The sequence below is a fragment of the Lissotriton helveticus genome, chromosome 6 (assembly GCF_964261635.1).
Source record: "Lissotriton helveticus chromosome 6, aLisHel1.1, whole genome shotgun sequence".
Classification (NCBI taxonomy): Eukaryota; Metazoa; Chordata; class Amphibia; order Caudata; family Salamandridae; genus Lissotriton; species Lissotriton helveticus.
Genome location: NC_136067.1, coordinates 1,500,412,144 through 1,500,438,957, shown reverse-complemented (window position 1 = coordinate 1,500,438,957; position 26,814 = coordinate 1,500,412,144). Strand labels below are relative to the sequence as shown.

The 26,814-nt window shown below is 47.5% G+C and overlaps 1 protein-coding gene across 1 annotated transcript in view; it reads left to right on the top strand.

Annotated features, from left to right (window-relative positions):
- The window catches only part of REL (REL proto-oncogene, NF-kB subunit), a 330,308-nt gene that overhangs the window by 101,992 nt on the left and 201,502 nt on the right, over nt 1–26,814 (top strand). Inside the window, exons 2-3 of the mRNA XM_078649301.1 lie at nt 6,595–6,636; nt 6,737–6,879. Coding sequence (XP_078505427.1) covers nt 6,595–6,636; nt 6,737–6,879 — 185 coding nt within the window. The remainder of the gene's footprint in view (nt 1–6,594; nt 6,637–6,736; nt 6,880–26,814) is intronic.

The window sequence follows — 26,814 nt, the reverse complement described above, 5'->3', positions numbered from 1 at the left end:
ATGTCATTTACAAATTCTTTAAAGATAAAAGATTAATTAAGTTTATCAATGGTATTTACTTCTTAGATGCAGAATAATCTTAAATCTTGAGAAATGTAGAATATGTTGGGAGGAAGAACTCGATATAAGGATCCTAGTTACTTTGAGTAATTGATGCTTCCAAATATCTCTATGGTAAAATTGAACATGGCATATTGTTTTGTTGTTTACAAACATTTTGGACACCTGTGTCCACATACTCTTGAGTGATCATCTGGTGGCATTTGCCAGAACTTCAGGTTGGATAGAAATAATTATCTTTTACATTTGTTGCAATCATGCCCATAAGCAGCAGATTTATGCGGTGCAATTTTGCTGACTCTTCAGTTGCTCACAGGCGCTAGCCTGTAAGCAACTAGTGATATTGTTTAATGATAGAAAAAACATATGAACATTGAGGACTACATTCCACACGATGTCAAACTTTTTATCAAAAAAGATGTTACTTAAACTGAGAAACAGAGAGGATCATTTCAAGGCTATTTGTGCAAACAATTTTGAGTCTTACTTTGGATAAGTAGCATATTAACATTAATGCCTTATCTATATCTAAAATTTATAAAACACAGTGCATTCCTACTGCCACATATGGCGCTGAAGTCTGTTTTTTTTTCAAACTGCATTGGAATCCAGAGAGAGGAAAACCGATTCTGTCGGAAACTCCTAGGGACCCACATTTTCTCACCAAACTTTGTTTTACATAGAAAACTTTATTAGGTCCCGCCCAGCTAAATTTTGGCTAAAAGTTTGGCAAAACCCGGCAGCGACTTTGACAAGGGAGATCATAGCAGACTGCGACAACAGAGGGTGCATGCCCTGGCTTTCCGCTGTTAGAAAAAGTTTCACTAGCGTGAATTTAAAGCACGTCTTTTTTAATCCCTTGGGCCAAGAGGGAATAAATAAAAATACTCTTATGGATGCACTATATGAATCTTATAAAAATGCAATATATGCCTTAGGGCTCTCAAAATCATCAGTCTCTAGGTATATGTAATTAGTGGAGGCTGACAGCCCCCTAACCCATATGCCGTCTAAATATCTCTTGAAGAACATAAGTCATTGGGAGAGAACTTTGCTCTTTCGCCTCAGTGACGGCACCCTAAAATACTCACTTTGCTTTCCTTTGGGATTCAACACTAACCTCGAGCTAATGCCCTGTCCCTGTGGCACTCTTAGCAATCCAACATTGTTACATTTTTTATTTTTCTGCAATTTTTATCAAGAATATACAAAACAGTATTTGATCCCGCAATTTAAGGCTACTACAAACATTAATTATAGAATAGCATATCGTGAAATTCTCAGACTTGAGAGGGAAGTCTTGATTTTCCGCGTCAGCTCTTTTTTGAGAGTGGCAGTTCGCTCATGTGCCTCCATGAGCACTTTGTAACGCATTTGGGTGTCCCTGAATACACAACACTGTTTTCCACTGGACGAATTTACTTATACCTTATAGTGCGGAACGCCAAACAAAATCGTTAACTGTGGACTGGACTATCCTAAAAGATTTAACCTAAACTGCACCTTATATCATGATGCTAAAACTGTTTACAACCAACTGCACTTTATTATAAGATGCTGTTATTTGTTTGTTGAACCTTTGAAAATGCTCAGGAGTATTATGCTGCTATCTTCCCGTTTTCAACTTTCCCTACGATATTGTTGTTTTGTATAATATGTTCTTTTAACATACATTTATAACCAAAGTCTTTGTAATCAGATAACCCCCCTTTTTTTACTTATTGTATTTATATTGTGTTTTTAACAAAAAGCTGAACTGTTGCTGGTATTCTTGAACTGTGCTTTTATGGATATTTTATATCCGGATAAAGATTATTGAATTGAATTGAACATTAATGTTTCAGGGCTTTGAAAACAACCAATAGATCTTGCTTAGATTGGATACTTTATATATGTATCAAAAACAGGATATGAGATGCTATTATTTCCTTAATAAGTTTTGTTTACAATAGTTTGAGTTATCTATGATTCCCTGCCCTATGTGCTCTGTTCATTCATTCATTCATTCATTCATAATGCTTTATTCGATCTTATATGAAAACCAAGATCACAAAAGCACAGAGCATTATTAACAGAGCATAACATTCATCACATATTACAATAAAATGTCATACGGTTACAAATACATATCAGTGTTCCAAAATGTATTAAAAAGCTTCCTTTTCTTTGTACAGGCCCAAAGGAAGTTAGCTACGACATAACTGATAAAAGGATTGTCAAGTTTTTAAAGAAATCGAAGGGCCACTCTACATTGTCTGAAATTATACTGTCTCAGAACCTGTAATAAATATCTCGTGGTTCCTCTTCATACAAATCACAGAATAAGATAATATGGAGATCTGATTGACCTGAAATTCTGACAGATCACAAAGCTTGTATTTCCCCGCTGGGTACCCCACAAACAACAGAAACAAATTAATGCGAAATCTTACTAAAATGAACCTATGCTATAGATTCGGGATTTCCTCCAAGTAGTGATAATCGCTCTCTACTACAGTAGGAAGACTCCGATATATCCTAACTGATGGCTTAACTTTGTTTATCTCTGTGCGCTCATGCGCGAGGTTAGCCCCAAAAAATTCTTTTAGAACCGCCTTGTATATTTGGAGGCATTTTCTCAGGTTTTTTTACAGGTCCTCTAGGCCCAAGGTACTCAGTCGACCTTACATAGTATAGCCATCTTACTTTAAGCACATTATCCAGCTCCAGGCAATCCTTTATGATGCGATGTGTTAAGGGGAGCGTATCCTTCCTCCAAATTGAGTGCCATAACTCTAGAGGGGCTAATCTTATCAAATCACTAAAATAAGGGAAATCGAGTTTCGCATGACATTTAAAATACTCTTGAATGATACTCTATGGACATTTGCCAGAAGTTCAGGTTGGATAGAAATACAATCTCTTTTACATTTGTTGATATCATGCCCATAAGCAGCAGATTTATGGGGTGCAATAATGCTGACTCTTCAGATGCTCACAGGGGCTACGCTGTAAGCAACTACTGATATTGTTTAATGATCGAAAAAACATATGAATATTGAGGACTACGTTCCACATGAGGCCAAACTTTGTATTAGAAAAGATAATACTTAAAACGAGAAATAAAGAGGATCACTTCAAGGCTATTTGTGCAAACCATTTTGAGTCTTACTTTGGATAGGTATCATAATAACATTATTGTTTCAGGGCCCTGAAAACATAACCAATAGATCTTGCTTAGATTGTACACTTTATACATGTTGTATCAAAAACAGGATATGAGATGCAATATTATCGCCTTAATACATTTTGTTTATAATTGTTTGAGTTATCTATGATTCCCTACCCTTTGTGCCTTAATTCAATATTGGAGCATTTTAAGAAAGTGATTTAAAGATAAAAAAGTTTTGGAGGGGGCACTTCATAACTTAGGTATGATGGATTATAACGTGAGTTACTGTTGTATGAGGCCTGATGCGAGTATTACAGACTACCCTGTATTTTATGCGTTTATCTGTACTCCCATTTTTTTCATCGAACATTGCAGTATTGTTTGTAGTGAAACTGAAAAAAAGGTTAAAAAAACCTAAAACATACAAGAAAAAAAGATTTTAAGACTTACTTTGTTGAAGGGGGCTTACTCAACCTGTAATAAAAAGTTTCTGGTCAAGCTTATTGCCATAGAGTTTTAATGGACATGTCCTAATTAACGCACTGTTAATCCTGGCAAAGAATAATTTCTAGTAGTACTTTTCAATAAATGCATATGAAGTTGGATATAATTAGGACATATAGGTCAGGATTATTCAATTTTATTTACGATATTCTATACATCCAGAGTTTTCTGTGCAATTGTGCAGGTTAAGCTACTTCACACAGAAATTGATTTCCGATCTTACCTTAACTTTGATATTTACATCAACAAGATTTAATTATGTTAACAAATGCCTTTACTTTTAAACTTCCTCACTCATTCAGTAGGAATCTTCAAGTCTTAAACATTGCTGCCCTCAACCATTGCCCCAGAAAAGAAGAGTTATGCCATACTTTACTTAACTGATTTGTAACATGAATTTATGTTCATATTAGCCACCAAGAATCACAATGGTAGTGATCCTTTTTTTTTATTTTCTATTAATGTTCTCTTTTCACACACTGCCAACCAAAATGTAAGATTATCAGACTCTATAAGCGTACTACCTTTCATCCTCATGAAGAGTCTTCTGGCAGTTTTGAATATTGAATCATTAAATAGCTTGAATGCTATATGTTCTTTGATGCTGTTAAGCACAGAAGCAAGAAAGAAAAGTCAAAAATGAGTTGGTGGCTATATTACTTAGGTCACAGAGAACTGGTTTTAATTTGGTTTGTAACACTTAAACAACATTTGCATGCTTTTGGGAAAATCATTTTATCTTTCTGTACCTCAGTTTTTAAATATGTTCAGTATAAAAAAACCCTGTTCAGTGTAATGCCTTAATTACATTTTCCAATCCTGCATACCAGGTTTCTGTCATTGTTTACCACTGCCCTCTCCACCCACCCACAAAAAGTTCCATATCGTTTTTTTGTTCATTGTCTCATGGTTAAACTCTTCCTAACTGTAATGGAGATGTTTCAGCAGTGCTCTGCTGGCTCTTGAAGCATACTTTGCTCTATATGAAATGGAAAAGGAAAGGTGAAGAAGTCTTTCAATGCATCTCAAAGACACACAGTGCAGGCACACTTTATTGTAAACTCACCATAATAGTTTCTGGGTATATTACTTGGCTTTCCATATGTCTGATCTATGATTGCACTATGGAGATTGTAATTACATATTTTGCATGAAATCTATGACATCACAAGTGCATCTAGTCATGCAATAATGGCTCATGTAATTAAGACACAATACATTATAATAATTATTGCTGTTCACTAGGTAATATATTTCGTCACATTTTGCTTTAGGCCATTCTTTTACTGACATTGAGGAGCTCCACATGAAGAGAAATCTGTATCGGGAGGGCATTCTGATCTCTATTACACTGGAATGCAGTCTTAAAGCAGTGTTAAGGAAGGCCACTCTTACTCAGTGACATATTTGGGGCTCATCTAAAGTCAGTTGAAGTGAAAGTCATATACATGAAGAAAAGGTATTGATATGTGTGTGTTCTTGTCTGATTGGAAATTAACAAGCTAAACGGTTGCTTAGGTGTGATCAGTCTTTCCACATTGTTGCACAATTTTCTTTGTATTCAACATCAAAAGCATGTTGACTTTGCAGCATTTTATATGTCAGCTGAGGAGTTTCTCTATAGGATATGCAAGCCTCCTCAAGTGTTTTTGATGCTTACAAGGGAGTTCTATATATATATGGAGAAATTGCGAAACAAGATCCTTTGCTAGGCAGAACAGTTGCATTGCTTACTATTGATGAGACACCTAGTATTTTACTCACAACTTTATTTGTGCAGATTAACCTCCATGTGTCACAAATAAAATATACCATTAGTTAAAAAAAGGTACTAGACCTCAAAAGAAATTTCTATGACATTTTTGCACACATATTTTCCATTTCTAATTCATTGAGTGTCTTTGTAAAGTTCTTTGTTTATAAGCCTAGTGTGTCTCCATTTGAATTTAATGTTCAAAGTTCACCCAGAGATAGTTCTATTGTTCCTGGAAGTGGCCATAATAAAGGACTGTTTTCCTAATTATCAGTTCATAAATTCAATTAGAATTAATCCAACTGTTCCATAATAATAAAGGAAATATTAACACCTTATAGTATGCTGGTTCATGTGCTTCGGCCATTTGAGTTGAGCTTCTACAAGTACTTGAAAACTTTCAAGGTGCCGATCGGAGGACTATCTCCATTGGGTAGTATCAAAGGATCAACGTGGTCCAAACATTGGATTCTGTCAATGATCAGGAGTCACTAATGTTAGCCACGTAGGGTAAACACTGGTGGTGTCCGCATCAATTGGAACCTTGCCTACATCATAACCATTAGCACTTGGATGTGTGGTTGTCCAGCTTTGCAAATGCACGTGTCCATTCTTAAAGCACCAGGTTCAGATGCAACTTGTGCATGGTGTTAAACCATCAGTAGCATCAACCTAGGGCACTTATAGGCAACACATGACAACTGACTGGGCGTATTCATCAGAGTGGTAGAGGGAGGAGTATGCATGTTTCTAAGTTCATTTTTAGAAACTATCACTTATAGTAAATGCCAATCTTTGCACTAATGCAACCTAATGTACTAAAGTGAAATGCTTCCACATGTTAAAGAAACACTTTTTCGAATTTTGAATAGTCTCTACCATATTTTAAGATGAGGTTTGTTGCACGATTTACATGGCAAATATGTTGAGGGCTTGGTTTGTGTATGGGCTCTTAGAGCCAAGCCAGACCTTTGGATCGTCTCTTTTAATTTGTTGGCTTGCATGCCTCTAAATCTGAGTGCCAATTTTACCCAATGTTCTGAATGTACAATACTTCATTTATGATTATTTTTATTCTCTATTTGGCTTTATCACCCACCACTTATCATTTCTTCTTTTTCCATAGTACCCAACCATCACTCACTGATGCAGAGGCCCACACTCGTAGGTAAGATTTTCTGATTCTTAAAATGATTAGAATGATACTTGATGATGGTGTCTGCAGTGTACTCTTGATTTGTAACTTGGTATATGTGTATATTTTTAAGGTGTACAACAACCATACGTTGAAATATTCGAACAGCCCAAACAGAGAGGTATGCGATTCAGGTACAAGGTTGAAGGTCGATCTGCAGGCAGCATTCCGGGAGAGCGCAGCACTGATAATAATAGAACCTACCCGGCCATTCAGGTAAAAAACTAAATTAGCTCCAAAAGGCTTTCTTCTGCATTTATCTTTTAGTGTACTGTACATAAAAGACCTGTGTGTATTATATATAGCTCTTAATCCGAGGTTAAACTAACACAATGTAGTGTCTTTGTCAGCTTGAGTTGTATTTATTCATTATATTTTTTAATGGGTTTTCACCACACACATATTCACATTTCGTTAAAATGATACGAATTCCACCATGTTTTTAAAACTCCGAAAACGTTAGAACACCTTCACCTCATCACATTTGCATATAACGTTCATAGATTACTTCATGTGCTTCACAAAGTATTTTAAAAATATAGGCACTGAAAACATTCTTCCATAAAATAACTATTTTCTTCCACACACGTGTTATATATTCCAAATTTTGAAAACAAGATTACCTAGTGGGCAGGTATGTTCTTTATGTGAAATCGTACCTTGCACTACCAATATTGGTATTGTTTGACCTGGCCCCCTCTGCAGGGTCACCCCCAAACGTTTTGCCTTCACATCTCTATTATTTCTGAATTCGTTTTTGTTGACCTTAGGACACTTTGTACTTTACCACTGCTAACCAGTGCTAAAGTGCTTGTGCCTGCTCCCTTAAACATAGTAAAATTAGCTTACACCTGATTGGCATATATAATTTACTTATTAGTTTCTCGTAGAGTGGTATATCATATACCCAGGTCCTGTAAATTAAATGCTACTAATGAGTCTGCTTCAGAAAAGGGGGTGGTGATGAACAGAGTGCCTGAATTAAGCAGACCACTCTTACCCAGTCCAAAGATCAGGGCTTGATCCATCACCGTTTTTTAGCTCACTGCACCATCCCAGCTCAGAACTTGGCTATATGCAAATTAGTCTGTTCCTGTCCCAGTGCATGATGGGAACAGGGCAAACCAAACTACCAAGCCAATTCTTGTACTGGGAAGGAAACAAGCTTCCGGGGACCGGTTTCTGCCATTTCAGGCGTCGTCGGCCCGGTTTGCTTGAATCCTGATGGTGCAATGAGCAAGGGACTCACATCTGAGTATACCCTTCCACGCTTATGGTGGACAAAATGATTCAGAAAAGGGGGTGGTGATGAACAGAGTGCCTGAATTAAGCAGACCACTCTTACCCAGTCCAAAGATCAGGGCTTGATCCATCACCGTTTTTTAGCTCACTGCACCATCCCAGCTCAGAACTTGGCTATATGCAAATTAGTCTGTTCCTGTCCCAGTGCATGATGGGAACAGGGCAAACCAAACTACCAAGCCAATTCTTGTACTGGGAAGGAAACAAGCTTCCGGGGACCGGTTTCTGCCATTTCAGGCGTCGTCGGCCCGGTTTGCTTGAATCCTGATGGTGCAATGAGCAAGGGACTCACATCTGAGTATACCCTTCCACGCGTATGGTGGACAAAATGATTCAGAAAAGGGGGTGGTGATGAACAGAGTGCCTGAATTAAGCAGACCACTCTTACCCAGTCCAAAGATCAGGGCTTGATCCATCACCGTTTTTTAGCTCACTGCACCATCCCAGCTCAGAACTTGGCTATATGCAAATTAGTCTGTTCCTGTCCCAGTGCATGATGGGAACAGGGCAAACCAAACTACCAAGCCAATTCTTGTACTGGGAAGGAAACAAGCTTCCGGGGACCGGTTTCTGCCATTTCAGGCGTCGTCGGCCCGGTTTGCTTGAATCCTGATGGTGCAATGAGCAAGGGACTCACATCTGAGTATACCCTTCCACGCTTATGGTGGACAAAATGATTCAGAAAAGGGGGTGGTGATGAACAGAGTGCCTGAATTAAGCAGACCACTCTTACCCAGTCCAAAGATCAGGGCTTGATCCATCACCGTTTTTAAGCTCACTGCACCATCCCAGCTCAGAACTTGGCTATATGCAAATTAGTCTGTTCCTGTCCCAGTGCATGATGGGAACAGGGCAAACCAAACTACCAAGCCAATTCTTGTACTGGGAAGGAAACAAGCTTCCGGGGACCGGTTTCTGCCATTTCAGGCGTCGTCGGCCCGGTTTGCTTGAATCCTGATGGTGCAATGAGCAAGGGACTCACATCTGAGTATACCCTTCCACGCTTATGGTGGACAAAATGATTCAGAAAAGGGGGTGGTGATGAACAGAGTGCCTGAATTAAGCAGACCACTCTTACCCAGTCCAAAGATCAGGGCTTGATCCATCACCGTTTTTTAGCTCACTGCACCATCCCAGCTCAGAACTTGGCTATATGCAAATTAGTCTGTTCCTGTCCCAGTGCATGATGGGAACAGGGCAAACCAAACTACCAAGCCAATTCTTGTACTGGGAAGGAAACAAGCTTCCGGGGACCGGTTTCTGCCATTTCAGGCGTCGTCGGCCCGGTTTGCTTGAATCCTGATGGTGCAATGAGCAAGGGACTCACATCTGAGTATACCCTTCCACGCTTATGGTGGACAAAATGATTCAGAAAAGGGGGTGGTGATGAACAGAGTGCCTGAATTAAGCAGACCACTCTTACCCAGTCCAAAGATCAGGGCTTGATCCATCACCGTTTTTTAGCTCACTGCACCATCCCAGCTCAGAACTTGGCTATATGCAAATTAGTCTGTTCCTGTCCCAGTGCATGATGGGAACAGGGCAAACCAAACTACCAAGCCAATTCTTGTACTGGGAAGGAAACAAGCTTCCGGGGACCGGTTTCTGCCATTTCAGGCGTCGTCGGCCCGGTTTGCTTGAATCCTGATGGTGCAATGAGCAAGGGACTCACATCTGAGTATACCCTTCCACGCTTATGGTGGACAAAATGATTCAGAAAAGGGGGTGGTGATGAACAGAGTGCCTGAATTAAGCAGACCACTCTTACCCAGTCCAAAGATCAGGGCTTGATCCATCACCGTTTTTTAGCTCACTGCACCATCCCAGCTCAGAACTTGGCTATATGCAAATTAGTCTGTTCCTGTCCCAGTGCATGATGGGAACAGGGCAAACCAAACTACCAAGCCAATTCTTGTACTGGGAAGGAAACAAGCTTCCGGGGACCGGTTTCTGCCATTTCAGGCGTCGTCGGCCCGGTTTGCTTGAATCCTGATGGTGCAATGAGCAAGGGACTCACATCTGAGTATACCCTTCCACGCTTATGGTGGACAAAATGATTCAGAAAAGGGGGTGGTGATGAACAGAGTGCCTGAATTAAGCAGACCACTCTTACCCAGTCCAAAGATCAGGGCTTGATCCATCACCGTTTTTTAGCTCACTGCACCATCCCAGCTCAGAACTTGGCTATATGCAAATTAGTCTGTTCCTGTCCCAGTGCATGATGGGAACAGGGCAAACCAAACTACCAAGCCAATTCTTGTACTGGGAAGGAAACAAGCTTCCGGGGGCCGGTTTCTGCCATTTCAGGCGTCGTCGGCCCGGTTTGCTTGAATCCTGATGGTGCAATGAGCAAGGGACTCACATCTGAGTATACCCTTCCACGCTTATGGTGGACAAAATGATTCAGAAAAGGGGGTGGTGATGAACAGAGTGCCTGAATTAAGCAGACCACTCTTACCCAGTCCAAAGATCAGGGCTTGATCCATCACCGTTTTTTAGCTCACTGCACCATCCCAGCTCAGAACTTGGCTATATGCAAATTAGTCTGTTCCTGTCCCAGTGCATGATGGGAACAGGGCAAACCAAACTACCAAGCCAATTCTTGTACTGGGAAGGAAACAAGCTTCCGGGGACCGGTTTCTGCCATTTCAGGCGTCGTCGGCCCGGTTTGCTTGAATCCTGATGGTGCAATGATCAAGGGACTCACATCTGAGTATACCCTTCCACGCTTATGGTGGACAAAATGATTCAGAAAAGGGGGTGGTGATGAACAGAGTGCCTGAATTAAGCAGACCACTCTTACCCAGTCCAAAGATCAGGGCTTGATCCATCACTGTTTTTTAGCTCACTGCACCATCCCAGCTCAGAACTTGGCTATATGCAAATTAGTCTGTTCCTGTCCCAGTGCATGATGGGAACAGGGCAAACCAAACTACCAAGCCAATTCTTGTACTGGGAATGAGTCTGCAGCACTTATTGTGCCACCCACATAAGTAGCCCCTTAAAACATGTCCCAGCCTGCCATTGCTGCCTGAATGCAGTTTTGAACTGCCAATTCGACTTGGCAATATAACCCCCTTTCCAAGCCTTAAACTCTCCTTTTATTGCATATAAGTCTCCCCTCACATTGGTTGTAGGGAGCCCATAGTGCAGGGTGCATTGTAATTAAATGGTTGGACATATACATTTAAGTTTTACCTGTCCTGGTAGCGAAAACTCCTAAATTAGTCTCCCACTCTGTGAGGCCTACCTGTGCCGTATTATAACATTAGGTTGCCTTATTACATTTAATAATAAGTGCTAACTTTTGATTTGGAACAGGTAAACGTTTTGTCTTTTGTATCTATGAAATCATAATTAAAACCCCTCCTTAATAGTAAAATCAGATTTTAAATTACACTTTTGAAAATGCCATTTTTAGAAATTTAAAATATAAACACAATTATGCATGGAATACTTCAATTAATTTCAGCCACTGATAATTACTCAGACCGCATCCCAATCCATTGTTATTTTTCACACAATGTCAGCTCATTTTGGACCCAGCTATATGCAAATCAGTCTTGTCTTTGTTTCAGTTACAACAGTCCAGCCTGAACTGCCAAGCCAGGTCCTTCCTGAACTGAAACATAAGCAACACAGAATCGGCTTCACCTTAGTTATGGGCCCAAGTAATTACCAGTGGCTGAAATTAATTCAAGCATCCCATCTATCAGTCTTTTGTATACTTTACTTCTAAAAGTTGGCATTATTCTGCTATTTGGTCCATGCAGCCTGTCCTAGGTCCCATGACTGGGAATAGTTGGCAGTTGGACTTCAGGAATTTCTCTGAGGCAGCCACACAATACAAGGATTGGGCATGCCTGTATAGGCCATCATTGGCCATCAACTGGCAGGATGGGGATGGCGGTGCTGGGCATAGCCCCACTTGCAACTGAATAGGCTATGCTCTGTCATCATACAAAAGACTAGTTACCACTACATTGTCCCTGCAGCAAGATTAGAGTCAAGCAGGGCAGGAGAGTCAGGAAAGTTCAAGCACTTCAAAGGGACACTTCTAGAAACACCCCCTTCTTCAAAGAAGGTACTAGGTATAAGAAATGGACCCTCAGACCCACTCATCAGTTTACTTTCAGGACCTGTGGAATGACTCTCAGAGGACTCTCTCCTGCTGTGCACTCTACAAGATTGCTTTGCTGCACTTGGAAGGACTGCATTGCTGCCTGGAGCCTGCCTTGAAACCTCAGAGGGCTGCCCTGCTGTTTGAGCCCTGCTTTATCACTTGAACCCAAGACTACCAGAGTGACCCCAAGGGCTAGTTAACTGGTCTCCCGAGTAGAGCCTCAGGGACATTAAAGGCTCCCACCATATTGAACCTGCACCTGGACTCAGCCGGAGGGAGTCCTGAACCCCAAAGTGGTGCTCCTCCGGTCTTGGACATTTGGCTGTGGTGTTAAAGGTGCCCAGATGGACAAAATCCAAAACTTGGGCTTAAAACATTTTTGGTTAACAACTGGTCTGAGAACCAAGAGAAGACTGGGACCAATCTGCTTGTCTATCTGCCGAAGGTGAATCGACAGTCGGCCTGACCCGCTACCTTCTTCTCCGCAGCAGCAAATCCTGAATGAGTTACCAAAACGATCAGTGCACAATCGCAGACCGTTCTGCAGGGGAAAGTTATCCCTCTTTTCCTTTAAGTCCAATTGATGAAATTCACCAGTATAAGTGGCTAGCCACACCCATTATGGTGCTCAGTCGCAGACCGTTCTACAGGAGATTGTTATCGCTCCTTTCCTTCAAATCCAATCAATAAAATTCACCAGTATAAGTGGCTGGCCACACCTGTTCTAATGCCGTCAAAAGTGAGAAACAACAGTTATTTACCATGCTGATCGAATGTACCCAGATCCCACCTTGATAAGCAGTAACCTATTGGGCAGCATATCCCGCAGTAAAATTCCGTTCCTTTGATTCCGAGTCAGGTGGAAAGAGGTTCGATCATGCCCATTTCTAAATGCATGGAGATCAGGATTTAGTCTAATGTGATCACGTAGATTTCATAAGCAATATGAACATTTCAGTTGTCTGCTACTTTTTTACATTCAATTCTGGATTATACTTATCATTGTTAATGCATAAGAGATGTTGTAAACATTCTCATTTGTGCATTCACTAGTGAATATCACTAACAAATCACTGCTGAAATTAATTTAAAGAATATGTTTTCTAGACCTAGATCCAATAGCAGGGCCGTATGTTGTGAACAAAGACAGTTTTTTTCAAAATTCACTCTCTGTTTTCTCCAGCTCATCAACTTTATTAATTGAAGGGCATTTTATGGCACACATAAAAAGGGTGTTCTTAGCATTTTAAGCTTTCAGTAATCCTTACCCACAGTGAGCCAGTATACATAAAGAATACATCTAGTCCAATTTCTCCTGTCACTACCATGGTTATCTCTGACTTTGTATTACACAAGTCTGAATCAATTTACATCTAAAGTTATTCCCAGTAACAATACTGTGTCATACATCTTTTTTCCACATAAACACCATTTAGGTGAACTCTTCTTCCATATCCAGTTCTGCACCCTAACCATAATCTTCTCCTCCTTAACTTCCAGGAAGATTACCACACAGTACTTACCTTGTGCTTTGTTGCATGCTCCCTACTGCTGTTTAGTCTAATCTGAACATATCATCAGAGTTCCTGTACAGAGCTATCAACTAATTTAGGTGGAACAGTCTATCTCTTCTCAAGACTCCCTGGGAATCTGTTGTATACAGGGCAAGTAACAAGGATGACAAGATAGTTTATTTTTGCACATATAGACCCCCACAAGGTGTGCCTACAGGTGTGAGGTTGCTTGCATTCCAGTGCAGAGGGAGTATGACCTGGCAGTTTGCGCTTGACTGCTAATGTAGGAGTGGGACCAAGTTTGCATGTGGCTGGTTCCTGTCTGAGGTGGCACAATGGGCCTAGAGTAATTACCAGTGGCTGCAGTTTATTCATTATTCTGTTCCACAGTGCCTTTAGGCCATAGTACAAAGAAACAGCTGTCGTCCATACAGAATATTGAACATTCAGAAGCACTTGTGAAATGCATTTGAGGAAACACGTATAAAATATTTATAAATTACTTAAGGGGCACAAGAGAATGACGAAAATTAGGAACCATAACAACTAATTTAAATATGGTTTGTGAATCATCAGAAACACAGTGCGAGGCATTAGCAGTTGACATCATAGGACATGTAAGTGTTTGGGTGGCGGCGTCAAATAACTCATTGTATTGCTTGACATATTTTTGAACCGGCCTAAAATTAAGATGTTGATTAAGGTTGATTTGTCTGGTCATTTACGTTTTTAGACGTGTATTCCAGAGGGAACGACTTCCTAAGTGTATTGTAAGTGACAGTGGAACTCTATTTTGTTCAAATGAAGTTTAGGATTTTTTTCCCTGAAATTGTATAAAACATAAGTTAAACTCAGTGTTGTGAGAAAACGAATTGAGATTGATTTGAGCATATCAGATTACCCCAGATGTTACTTGGTTCAGTCCCTTCATGATTCTAAGAGAAAAAGAATCTTATACAGGAATAACTTGTGCTGGGTAATGGTTGAAAGACATAAAGATTGGTCTCCCACCAGAATTAGAGAGAACATTCAACAAACAGTGTGCAAGGAATACTATGACTGGAAACAAGTACCAAAATAAAGTTAAGAAGTAGGAGAATGTGTGAGAATGAATAATCCTGTCAGGTATTTTTTTTATTTTTTATTTTTTTTCACTTTTTGTTCAAATCTGTTTTTATTGTGAACACAGCGATAAGCCTACAACCCCTCATCGGGGCCGGCCGCGCAGAGAAAAATCAGTAATAGGAGTAGGTAACCAGGTGAGGTGGAATCCTTAACACAGCGCCCTGCCTACAACCCCCGGGGGGCCGGCCGCGTGGCTTAGGGGAGTAGAAAGCAAGAGGTGGCCATGTGCTGGCAATGTGTCATAGTACGGGGGAGGCGCGTATGAGAAGGAGAGCAGTGGTGTCACATTTTCAAAGGCCCAACAGGGACCAAACTGCCCCATAGGGGGGTGGGAAGCCAGAGTGGCAAGGCAAGAAAAAAGAGAAAGTCGGAAGAGGGAGAGCAGGGGTGAGGTGGAGAGGGGCCAGGGAGGTGTACCTGCGGTCGCCTACAAGAGGCATAAGACGCAAACCAGCACTGGGGGAAGTGACTATGAGCCTAGTCTGCTTGGGTCGGCAGGGATGAGGGCGTCCTCAAACAATTGCAAAGCGCGGAGCCTGGGAGGCATGTGGCGGGCATAGCTGATGGAGCACAGGTGACGCACGAGGGGTTCCCACACTGCCTTGAATCGCACCCCCCTTGATTGTATCCGTGCCGTGAGCAGCTCCATGGTCAGGACCTGCCAGAGGCGCACGAACCAGGAAGCTATCGGCGGTGCCTCAGCCCGCTTCCAGTATAGAGCAATGAGTTGTTTGGCAGCGCCTAGCATGTGGAGGGTGAGGATCCAGTCGCTGCGCGTGAGTGCTTTAAGTGTGGGGGGTCGTATACCCAGCAGTAGTGTGCAAACCTCCTCAGGGAGGGGAAAACCCAACACCTCCTTAATGTGACTGAGGACCTCCTTCCAAAAGACAGCCAGGGCAGGGCACGACCACCAGATGTGTATGAAGTCGCCAGTCGCAGTGCCACATCTCCAGCACAGCGGTGAGGAGGCAGGGAACATTTTGCTGAGTCGCAGGGGGGTGTAGTACCATTGTGTTAACATCTTGTACGCGTTTTCCCTCTGCGGGATGCTGCGGTAGGATTTGGGGATGTCGTTCCAGAGCCTAGACCACTGAGATGGCGTGATTTCAGTGCCAGTTGCCGTCTGCCACTGCCTCTGGTAGGGATGCGCAGGCGGAGTGGAGGGATGCTGCAAGATGTTGTAAATTTGGGAGATGAGTCGTTTCAGTCCCCCGAGGGAGCGTGCCAACTTCTCAAATGGGGTGTGCGCCCTGGAAGCAGCCTGATACATGTCGTCTCCCGAGGTCCAGTGGCGCAGCTGTGCGTACTGTAAGCTGGCAGCCGAGGGGAGGTTGAACTCTTCTCTGCAGTCCAGCCACGATTTAGGCGACCCACCAAGAAAAAGATCTCCTGCAACCCTGCAGTCTCCTTGGGTCCAGCTCTCGAACGCCCGGGTCTGAGCAGCAGGGGGAAAGTGCGGGTTGCCTGCAATGGGGGTGTGCGGAGAGGGGAACGTGGTCAGACCTTTGGACACTGCCACTCTGTCCCATACTTCAAGAACCGTCCTCGTGGGGACCGCCATGTATGCACTTCTGGAGCGCGCCACCCGCGGTAACCAAGGCAGGTCCCATATGGTGCGCCCCGTAACCACTCGGTCCATGTGGAACCAGTGCTTGTCGCTTTCGCGTGCACCCCATTCTATCACGAACCGGAGATGCGCCGCCCAATAGTAGTGGAGAAGATTCGGGCAGGCGAGGCCGCCCCTGTCCCTCGGCTCCATGAGGACTTTCTGTGAGAACCGGGGCCGTTTGCCTCCCCATATGAAAGACGTGAGGTCGCGTTGGAGGGTCTTGATGCAGTGAATCGGTATCGGGGTGGGGAGGCACTGGAAGACATATAGAATGCGGGGGAGGACCGACATCTTGACCGCGTTGAGCCGCCCCAACCAGGAAATCATCAGGGGTTTCCATTTCCGCAGGTCCGCCAGGACATCCTTTCGGCAAGCAGCCCAGTTCCTCGAGGACCACGAGTCGAGGTGGGGAGTGAGGTCCAGACCCAGGTATTTGATGTGGTCATCCGCCCAACGGTAGGGCGTGACCTCCCTCAGGAGGCAGACCTCCTCCTCGGGGATGGTGAGGTTAAGCGCCCAAGATTTGGTGTGGTTAATTTTAAGGCCGGACGCCCGCTCGAACAGTGTGAGGGCGTCGTGCACCGCTGGGAGGGAGACTCGAGGGTTCGTGAGAGTAAGGATCAGGTCGTCCGCAAACAGCGCTACTTTGTTAGCACGCCCCCCATGGGGGATGCCATGGATGTCAGGGGCACGCCTAATCAGCTCCGCCAGCGGTTCAACCGCCAGGGCGAACAGGAGCGGCGAGAGCGGGCATCCCTGCCTCGTACCCCTGTGGATCGAGAGCGGCGGTGTCAGTTGGCCGTTGACCCGGATTCTAGCCTGTGGTCCAATGTAAGGGGCCATGCACCTGGAGATCATGGTAGGGCCAAGACCTAGTTTCTCAAGGACCGCCCTCAGGAAGGTCCAGTCGACCCGGTCGAAGGCCTTTTCCGCGTCTAGCGAGAGGAGGCAGGCCGGGATTTTCCAATGGTGTACCTTTCCCACCAAGTGCGCCAACCTGCGAACATTATCGGCCCCCTGGCGGTCCCGTATAAAGCCCACCTGGTCCGGGTTCACCAGACCCGGCATATGCGGATCCAGCCGTTTGGCCAGGATCTTAGTGTAAATCTTAAGATCGGTGTTAAGGAGGGCGATGGGGCGGTAGGAAGCACACAGGTCGGGGTCCTTCCCAGGTTTGGGGAACAAGGCTATTTCCGCCATGCCCATATCGGGGGACGGGCCGGTGGCGTCAGAAAAGGAGCCGTAGAGGCGCAGCAGATGCGGGCGGAGCTGGGTCAGGAACAGGCGATAGAAGGCCAACGGCAGGCCATCCGGCCCCGGGGTTTTCCCCACGGGGAGGTCCCCTATAGCCTCTGTCACTTCCTCCTCCCGCAGGGGGTCCTCCAACGTGGCTGCACACGCCGGGGACAGCGGGGATCCCTCAAAGTTCGCGAGCACGGCCTCCCGTGCCTCCGCAGAGGTGGGCTCCTCGGCGTATAGAGAGGAGTAATAATCAACAAATGCAGCCTGTTTGGCCCTCTCAGAGGTGGCACGGGTGCCATCCTGCCGCTTGACATTAGCGATGTGGGCCCTAGCGGCGCGCGCCCGCAGTCTGCCTGCTAGTAGGCGACCTACTTTGTCCCCTCCCTCATAATACCGTTGCTTGAGCGCCAGCAGGGAGAATTCCGCCTTGTTAGTGCGCAGGGCGCGGAGTTGCCCCCTGAGATTGGCAAGGGCTCTCTTTGTCGTCCGAGTGGGGGCGTCCCGATCTCGGGCCTCCGCCAGCTTGATCTCACTGGCCAGGTCAGTTTCCAACTTGAACACCTCCTTCCTCCGCGCCACCGCCAAGGAGGTGATGTGGCCCCGAATGGTGGCCTTGAAGGCATCCCACACCGTGTGAAAGGGCAGGTCAGGGGTGTCATTAACGGTGAAATACGAGTCTATGGCGTCACGGATGCTGGCGACGTCATCTGGGTCTCGAAGGACTCTCGGCGGGAGCACCCACCTGCGTTCGCGAGTGGCACGAGCCTGGGGGTCCTGTAGTAAGAGCTCCACGTGGGCGTGGTCCGACAGGGAGATGTCGGATATAGCAGCAGCTAAGGAGTCTCGGGCCAGTTCAAGGGAGGTAAACAGATAGTCGATACGGGAGTACGTCCGGTGGGAATGCGAGTAGAAGGAGTAATCTCGGGACCCCGGGTTATGGTAGCGCCACACGTCCACGAGACCCAGGTCTGTAAGCTGCGTCCTGAGGGTAGAAGACATTGCTCCCGCGCCGTTAAAGGGGGCGCCCGCGCGGTCCAGCTCGGGGTCCCAGACAAGATTGAAGTCACCGCCCAGGATTGTATTAGCGCCGCCCGTTGGGAAGTGTTCCCGCAATAGTGTCTGGAGGTATTTGTCCTGCGACTGGTTGGGTGCATACACACATCCTAGAGTGAACTGTGCACAGCCTATCTGTACCGTGGTTCGGAGGAAGTGCCCGTCAGTGCTTTTAAAGGGTTTCACGGGTCCCCGCCTAATGCCAGCCCTACAGAGGATTGCCACCCCCGCTGTCTTGGTGTCAGAGGATGCCCAGAACTGTGTGGGGTATCTAGGGTGCGCCATGTGTTTGATGTCCCCTCTGAGGAGGTGTGTCTCCTGGAGGAGAACAATGTCGGGGGAGTGGTGCAGGAGGTAGCGCCATATCTGCCTTCGCTTGTTGGGAGAGTTGAGCCCCTTGACGTTAAGGGAAAGGACCTTCAAGGGTGTAGGGATGTTTGCTGTCATAGCGCTAAGGGGGGTTGGAGTCGCGCAAGTCCCGGCCTAGCAGACCTCCCCGCAAGCGGGACAGCAGAAGCGTCAACTCGTCGCCAGCGCGGCAACCCCCGCAGGACCCACCATGCCACCCCTCCGCAAGCGCGGGGAAGGAACAGGAAGAGGGGGATGTGTAAGGGGGAAGTAGGAAGAGAGGAGAGAAAGAAAGAAGAAAAGGAGCAGAGGGGGAAAAGAACCAAAACAGGCCAACGGGCCCAGAGTACAGTGTCCCAGGTACCGGACATCCTCTACCCGAGGGTTTGGACGAACTCAGGAATGTCACTTCCTACGGGACAAAGGGAGGGAGCGGAGATCTGGAAAAGTAGTGTGCAAACAAGCCGTCTCAGAGCCCGTCTACCCCGCTGCCTCGAGGTAGTTCGGGGGGTGCGTCGGGCCGTGGGGTCCATTCGGCCCGGTCAGGCGCCCACAGGGCGCTGGAGCTCGACGATGTGGTGCTCGGCCTGGAAGAGGCGAAGAGTGTTGTCCATTTCTAGAGCAGTGGGATCAGGCCATCGTGATTGAAGAGGGCAAGGCCAAGCGCCCAGCTGGCAAGCGCGCGCCCAGGGTAGCATGAGATACAACAGCAGCGATCAGCGGCCATCCGGCGTTGAGGGGCGATCCCCACCCTCCGAGCCAGAAGCGAGGAGTTGGGAGGCCTGCCCCTCGCGGTCGCCCTCAAGGGAGCGGATGTGTGCGATGATGTCCTGTTTGGTCTGAGAAGCAGAGAGTGCGTCCACCGGAGGGGACCTTCGGCGGGGGCGCACAGTGGACCAATCTGGGCGCGGGGGGCCCTTCTCCGAGCGGGGGGGGCGAGTCGGGCTGTGGTCCGGGGACTCCGGCATGCCTAGCAGGTGTGCCGCTTCTCGGTAGGACCGGAGAGCCCTACGCTTGCCCTCCCACTTGAAGATGAGAGCAAAGGGGTGGCCCCACTGGTAGGCGACGTTGAGGGTCCGGAGCCTCTCGGTGATCGGGCGGAAGACCTTTCTTCTGTGGAGTGTTGTGGGGGCCAAGTCTTGGTAGATCTGGATCCTGTGGCCTTCGTACCGCAGGTCTGGATTGTCCCTAGCTACCTTCAAAATGGCCTCCTTCTCAGTAAAGTAGTGGAGCCTAGTGACGATGTCGGGCAAGAGGCCCGCTTTTCCTCCCGCTCCAAAGACCCGGTGTGCACGGTCGAGGCGCGGCGGGGGGGCGTCCTCCTCGCCCCACACCGCTTGCAAGAGCAGGGCCACGTAGGCCATGGTATTAGTCCCCTCTTCTCCAAGTGGCACACCCCGTATGCGGAGGTTGTTGCGTCGTCCCCTGTTTTCCAGGTCCTCCTGCTTGATCTGAAGCTGGATGTGTTGTTCCTCAAGGATCGCCACTCTCTGCCAGATCTGCTCCAGGTCTTCGGTGCGGGAGTCGACCGTTTTCTCCAGGCCGTCGACTCGATCGCCGAGGTCAGTGACTTCCCTGCGCATTTCTGTGACGCAGGTGTGGACCTCCGTTCTGAGGGATCCAATCTCCGTCTTCAGATCGGCCATGAAGGAGGTCATGAAGGCCTGCGTCACCGGTGGAGAGTCGGCTGGCGGCGGGGGCTTCCCCCCTGATGCCGATGAGGGGCCACCGGAAGATGGTGGGGAGCCCGCCTTGCCCCACATAGAAGCTACTGATGCCCCTCTGGTCGTCGTGGGCGGGGGTTCCAGCTTGGTCCCCTTGCCGCGAGTCATGATCCACTCGAGGCGGCACGGGGCAGTGGGGGGCAGGTTCGGCTTCCACGCACAGTCGCCGGGCCGAGGTGGGGGGTGCTTCGAGGGAGGACGCACTGGTGCCCTGTGGCGTAGCTGCCCGGGTCCCACGATCCAGGGCTCAAGGTCACGATGCAGGAGATGGCAATGCGTGCCGCTGCCCTCGCTGTCCGTAGCCGGGTCCGTCCTCTGACAAGGCGTGGGGCGCACTCAAGTTGAAGGAGTCCAGAATGTGGTGGGGCCGCCGGAGCGGGAGCAGCGACCGGGGAGGCAAGGTAGCGATGAGGCAGGAGAGACGTTAGGTGTGTGATGGCTACAGGTGTCCCACGGCAGATCGGGCCTGGGGCCCACAGGCGGGGGGCCTCCGAAGAGTCCTGGCTAGGCGCAGTCCCCTTGTCCCACCAGGGTCAGGGCCTATTCCCAGAGCAGCGTCCAGCCAGCCCCTTCACAGCAGTCGAAGAGTGTCCAGGAGGGCCCCCCAGGCGTCCCAGCTCCCTAGCTGCGGGAAGCCCAGCGCCGGGAAAGGCAGAAGGCAAAGGCTCCCGGGGTCCCCGTGTGGTCGCGGCAGGTGCGCCCGGTCTGCGGCCCACCAGGCTTGGCGGGGCCGGGCCTTAGCAGGGAGGCGGCCAGAAGACTTGTCCAGAGGATATGGGGCTCACCAAGGCTCGGGGCCCGCTTGCACGCTGCCAGTGAGTCCAGGGCAGCCGGGGGCACTCCGGCAAGGATCGTCCGTGAGCGGGATCAGCCCTCCGCCGAGGGGGGAAGATGGCGGGTAGACCAACCGCCAAGCCCCGCAACCGCCGGACCCCCCGGGAAGGCAGCAGGGGGGGGGGGGGAGGAGGTCAGCGCGCTGCAGCTCACCGGGTGGGTCCAGCGACGGGCGATGGAGCAAGGGCTCGTGGGCAGGGGCCGCCGGCAAGTCCTCGGGTCCGGGCCTGTTTTTCCCGCCGAAGCCGGGGGCTCGCGTAGGCTCGGCGTCCAGGCCGCCGCTGTGTGCTCCGCTCGTGGCAGCCCGGCTCCAACAGCTCCGGCGCGACTCCGCCGGCGACAGGCTGGTTCCGCTGGTGCAGGGAGTCCACGGGTGGGAGCAGGGGTGCTCCGGAGCCTCACCCGGGACGCAGTGTCGGGCCTCTCCCCGGGAGCCAGTCCAGGCGTGTCAGCAGTGGGTCCACGGCAAGATGGCGGCCAGCGGCCGACTGCGGGGGTCCCGGAGGCCGGTGCTGCAACCACTGAATGCCCCACAGCCGCCGCTCGCCGTCCAGGAAAGACACCAGCAGGGTCGTTGGCGCACGGGGGGACCCCAGGAGTGGATGTTCCCCCAAAACTACGCTGAAACAGGCCAATTAAAGCAGCGGGGCGACGGAGCTCAGGCGAGACACGTCCGCTCACATCGCTGTCTCGGCCACGCCCTCCCTGTCAGGTATTTTAAAGGTAAAGTGATGTGAAGGGTTGGCATTTCAGTAGGATGTCAATATGCAGGGATCACCAAGTGAGTTTTGTTTACTCTGCAGATGTACATGGTGCTTTAGAGGTTTCTCTTTCCAGAGAGGGTTCCAGTTGTAAAGGACGAGAACCTTTCCTATCATGATACCTGTGTTCCTGTTCATTCACAAGGTTCGCACTATTAAAATGACAAACTTACATATTCCAATGTTGTGTTAAGAAAGAGAGAATGACAGTGAGAGTTTATCCGAACGTTTTACGGATGAAGATGAAGTAAAGTCGCTTTTGCAGAATGTGTGATAAGGCTGGGATGTTCAGTGATATAGCCAAGAAAATGTGATAATTTCGTAGTTAGTTAAAACCTTGTTTTCATTATTTCCATTATTTCCTATTGCCGTACATAAATTGTTCAACTTCATATATAGTCTAGACGTTGAGTACTTGTTCTTAATTTGTTTTTATTTCCGACTCTCCATCTACATCATCCTCTAGTTGTTTGTAATTCTGTGGGTATTTGGGGGCTAGGAATTTTTAAGTTGTTGTTTTCTTTGTTGTGTAAAGAAGAAAGATGTATAGTGTCACTTTGCCTTATTCAAGTTGTGACTTTTCATTGGGGAAGAGAGGAGCAGCACGTACTACAGACACCTGTATTGTGTGTGAAAAAAAGGCTGCTTTATTGAAACAGGTGCACATTACAACATAACCTGGGCCTTTGCTGTACAAAACTATAACCGCACTATGCATCTTTAATCACCTATGATAAGCTACCTATTCCCCATAACACTCTTAAAACCTCAAAAAAATACTTGCATCAGAGCTGAACAACTGTAACTGGGACCTCTAAAAGCCCTTTTGTTTTCCTACCTCAATTACCTTTTGAACCCCATTGAACTTCCTTCCTAACCTTGAACTTCCTATGTCGTCCAGGCGTGAACTTGCCTACCGGTTCCCTTTCAGCCTGAACGGCAGCTGACATACAATAAACTTCTGTAAATCATGAGACAACTTCTCAACCCACCGCCACCCAGAGCCAGAGGGAGGAGAGAGGAAGAAATGGGTTAAGTCGCTCTCCTCCCTCCCCCTCCATTTCTTTGACCACCCCACTCCTAGGTTCCCTGCATAGCAGGAATGCCAAGTATTTTAGCAAAGCCAATTTCACATGCAGTAGGTATAGCTCCATTCCCATGAACAAGAGATGTACCCCATCAGATCCTAATGGTCTATCCTACCAATCCCAGTGTCCTTGCAGAGTGCACGCATCTCTTTGTTTAGTATCCTCCTCGCCTTATCTATGACTGCAGGCCTGACTGCCCAACGCTACACTCTCCTGGGAATTGATTTGGTCCCCATTGTGTGGCATCCAGCCCATAACCATACGTATCTCCTTCGTGTCCTCTTTCATTGCCTTAATAAGTGCCAATACCTTCTGAACTACCAAGTAATTTTCCCTTAGATGGCGGAGAAGCACATCTGGACTTTTCCCGCCCACCAGAATCCTATTCAGACAGGAGATAAGCTCCTTCCACACCTCCCCCCCTTTTCCACCCAAGTGATAGTGTATAGTGACTTGTCAAACGACAGATTACTGCCATGTCTGCTGTCCCTAGCTTGACTCTCTGCCTACTTCACAAAAGAGTGATCGACAATCCAGATGCTCATCCCTGCTGCCTATGGCCAGGGAACAGGTCCTGTAACAGAAATAAAGCTGACAACCTGCACACTTACTCCCCCCAACCCTGATGGGCAGTTCTGTCGCTGCCCCTATCCTAAAGGAGTGTGTTTCAAACCCACACAGAGCCAAGCCACTCGCCCTCAAGGCCGCACGCAAAGCTGCCAAAAAGTGGAAATATGTCACAGGCTTAGCACCCTCTGGCTTAAACACCTTCCCTTCCATGGTCACCCGAAGCAGTAGAGCATTAGCCCTACTTAGCGAGCAAATGTCTTCTGCAGGATAAAGTCTCAGGAGCACAGTTCTCCCCACCCTGCAGCGCACCTCCTTCCACAGCACACCCCACTCCCCCCTACCCTGCTTTAGCTCCGATACCCTGAATGCCCCAAAAAATATTCAGGACATGAGGGTTGAAAAGAGAACTGTCTCCCTTCTCTTGAAACACACCGTCCTAAGGGACAGAATCACCTTGTACAAGATATCCAGGGTCAGAGGCCTCCGCCAGTGTGTCCCATGCCCTGCTTCCCTCACCCAACCCTCCAAAATCCTAGTCCCCAGTTTTCCCTCTGAAGGCATGTAGCCCCATAGGAGCTTGCCCATAAATGCAATACCAGACAACTTGATTGCGATTGTAACCTTTGATTGGTCCTTTTCTCTGAGGGAGAGTATAAATTGTACTACATCCTCCACTCTCCCCTATTCCCTTGACATCTTTGTGGCTCCCCCTAACAAGAATTCAGACCATGCTTTATGGAAGGCCCTCCTCGTGGAAATGTCTAAAGACCCACATACCAATTGGAGCATCCTCTTTCTCCTAATGACCAGAGTTCTTGTGGCATCTTTGTCTTCACCGGATCCGCCTCCGTGGCCAGCCCATGGAACCTCTCCCACTGTGAATGAGACAAAGCATCAGTAATGTCATTTGTCCACCCCGGAACGTGTCTAGCTCTGAAAGTAATGTCAAGATTCAAGCAGTGCAATACAAAAACCGTCACAAGCTGCCACAACTGAGGATCCCTGGCGGACTGTCTGTTGACTACATGCAAGACTGACATGTTGTCAACGCGAAACAGAATTCCCTTGTGGGCCAGCTGTACCCCCATAGCACCACCTCTACTACCAAGGGTAAGAATTCGAGGAAGGCAATACTACTCTTACCCTCCTTCCACTTTTCAGGCCAATCCTCCACACACCAATGGCCCAGCCAATACAGGCTAAAGCCGCAACCCAGCAGTGTCTGATAATAGTTGTGCGTCCCATTCAAAATCTGTCAAGGCTGCCAATGGGATAGCATTGAATGACTTTAAAAAAGGCCTCCATGTTCTCAGATCCTCCTTCACCCCTGCCGACAATCTGACATGATGGTGCAGTAATGGCAGAACCGTGAGTGGCAAACCTAGCCGCCTACAGAACATCCTCCATGCTCTCACCACCCTGCAGGCGTAGTTTTGATGATTGAGCAACACCTGCACTTCCTACACCGTCGCCTTCTGTTTACCCAGCATTGTGTTCAGCATGGTAAGCTTTTTGTCATCAGGCAACCTTGCCACCATGGCTGCGGAATTTATCTCAATACCCAGAAAGGATAAGACTGTACTGGGCTCTACTGTCTTCTCCGCTGCCAAAGGAATGCCTAGGTCACCCATGAGTGTTTGGAAGCTAAACCGCAAACGCTGGCAGTCTTCCAAACCAGGGGCACATACGAAAAAAAAAAAATGTACTCGCTTATTTCAAATTGGCTGCCCAGCGACACACCCTCGGCCCATCGTATCCAAGCCTAAAATTGCCTGTAATGCCTTCCTTCAATAACCTTCCTGTCATATTGAGTGGGCCAAAAAGTAAGTCTGTCCAAGTTAATGGACATATGCGCCCTTCCCTCCAGATCCCTGTCTGCCCCTACTAGACCGGAAACCTGCGGCCTGACCGTGCAGAGTACTCTGTTGTCCACCCAGTGTCCCTTACTGTTGTCCATAGCTGGTTGCATAACTAGCCCTGCTTGCCCCGAAGCATGCGATCAATGGGTCTGCCTGACCATTTCGAGCACTCATGTCGGAACTTACAACATTCCCTCATACACATTCCTTTGTTATAGTCCCAACAGACCCCACTTTGGCTACACCCCCACCCCTCCCTGGGTGGGGCGCCCTTGAAATGGGTTGTAACTGATCAGCAGACCACACACCGTAAAAATTGTTTTGCCAGGCCCATAGTGTGTTGCCATAAGTCGGTGTCAAATTCTCCCCATTGTGTGCCCGGGTCCACTGCGATCTGCACCCGGAACTCCTCATTATACTGGACCCAAGCATAGCCCCCGTAATTTAACTGCGCCTTTCTTATAGCGTCCATGTATTTAAAGAGTGCAACTGACCTTTCTGGGTACTTCTTGCAGTAAACACTCTCATAAATGAGGAACGCCGCGGTCCAGTTCTCTATTGTCACCGGCACTCTTGGCTGTTTTGAGAGCTCTAATTCCTCCTCCTTAGACACTTCCTTGGACCTCCGTTCCCTATGGAGGAGTTTCATCATCTCGACATACTTCCCCTTCCATATCTTCTCTTTGGGCTGCATAAGGTGTACCCCCAGCGGCTTGGCTGTTCCCATGAAGGGCAACTTCTTGAACTTAATCTCTTTGCTCTCCAGCTTGTCACCCGCCTCCTTTGCCCCCCTGACCCTGTTCCTACCCCTGTGGCAGTAACCTTATCCGATGTACACCCTTGATCTAAGATCATCTTCCCTTGTTTTTAGACTTCTTGTTTCTTTTCCCCCAGCTGCACTGTAGCATTATTCGTGTGCACTATGGGCTTCTCGGTGCCCATGCTAGTGACACGCACTTAACTCCCCTTCCTTAGGCGGATCTCCCCACTGTCTTGAGG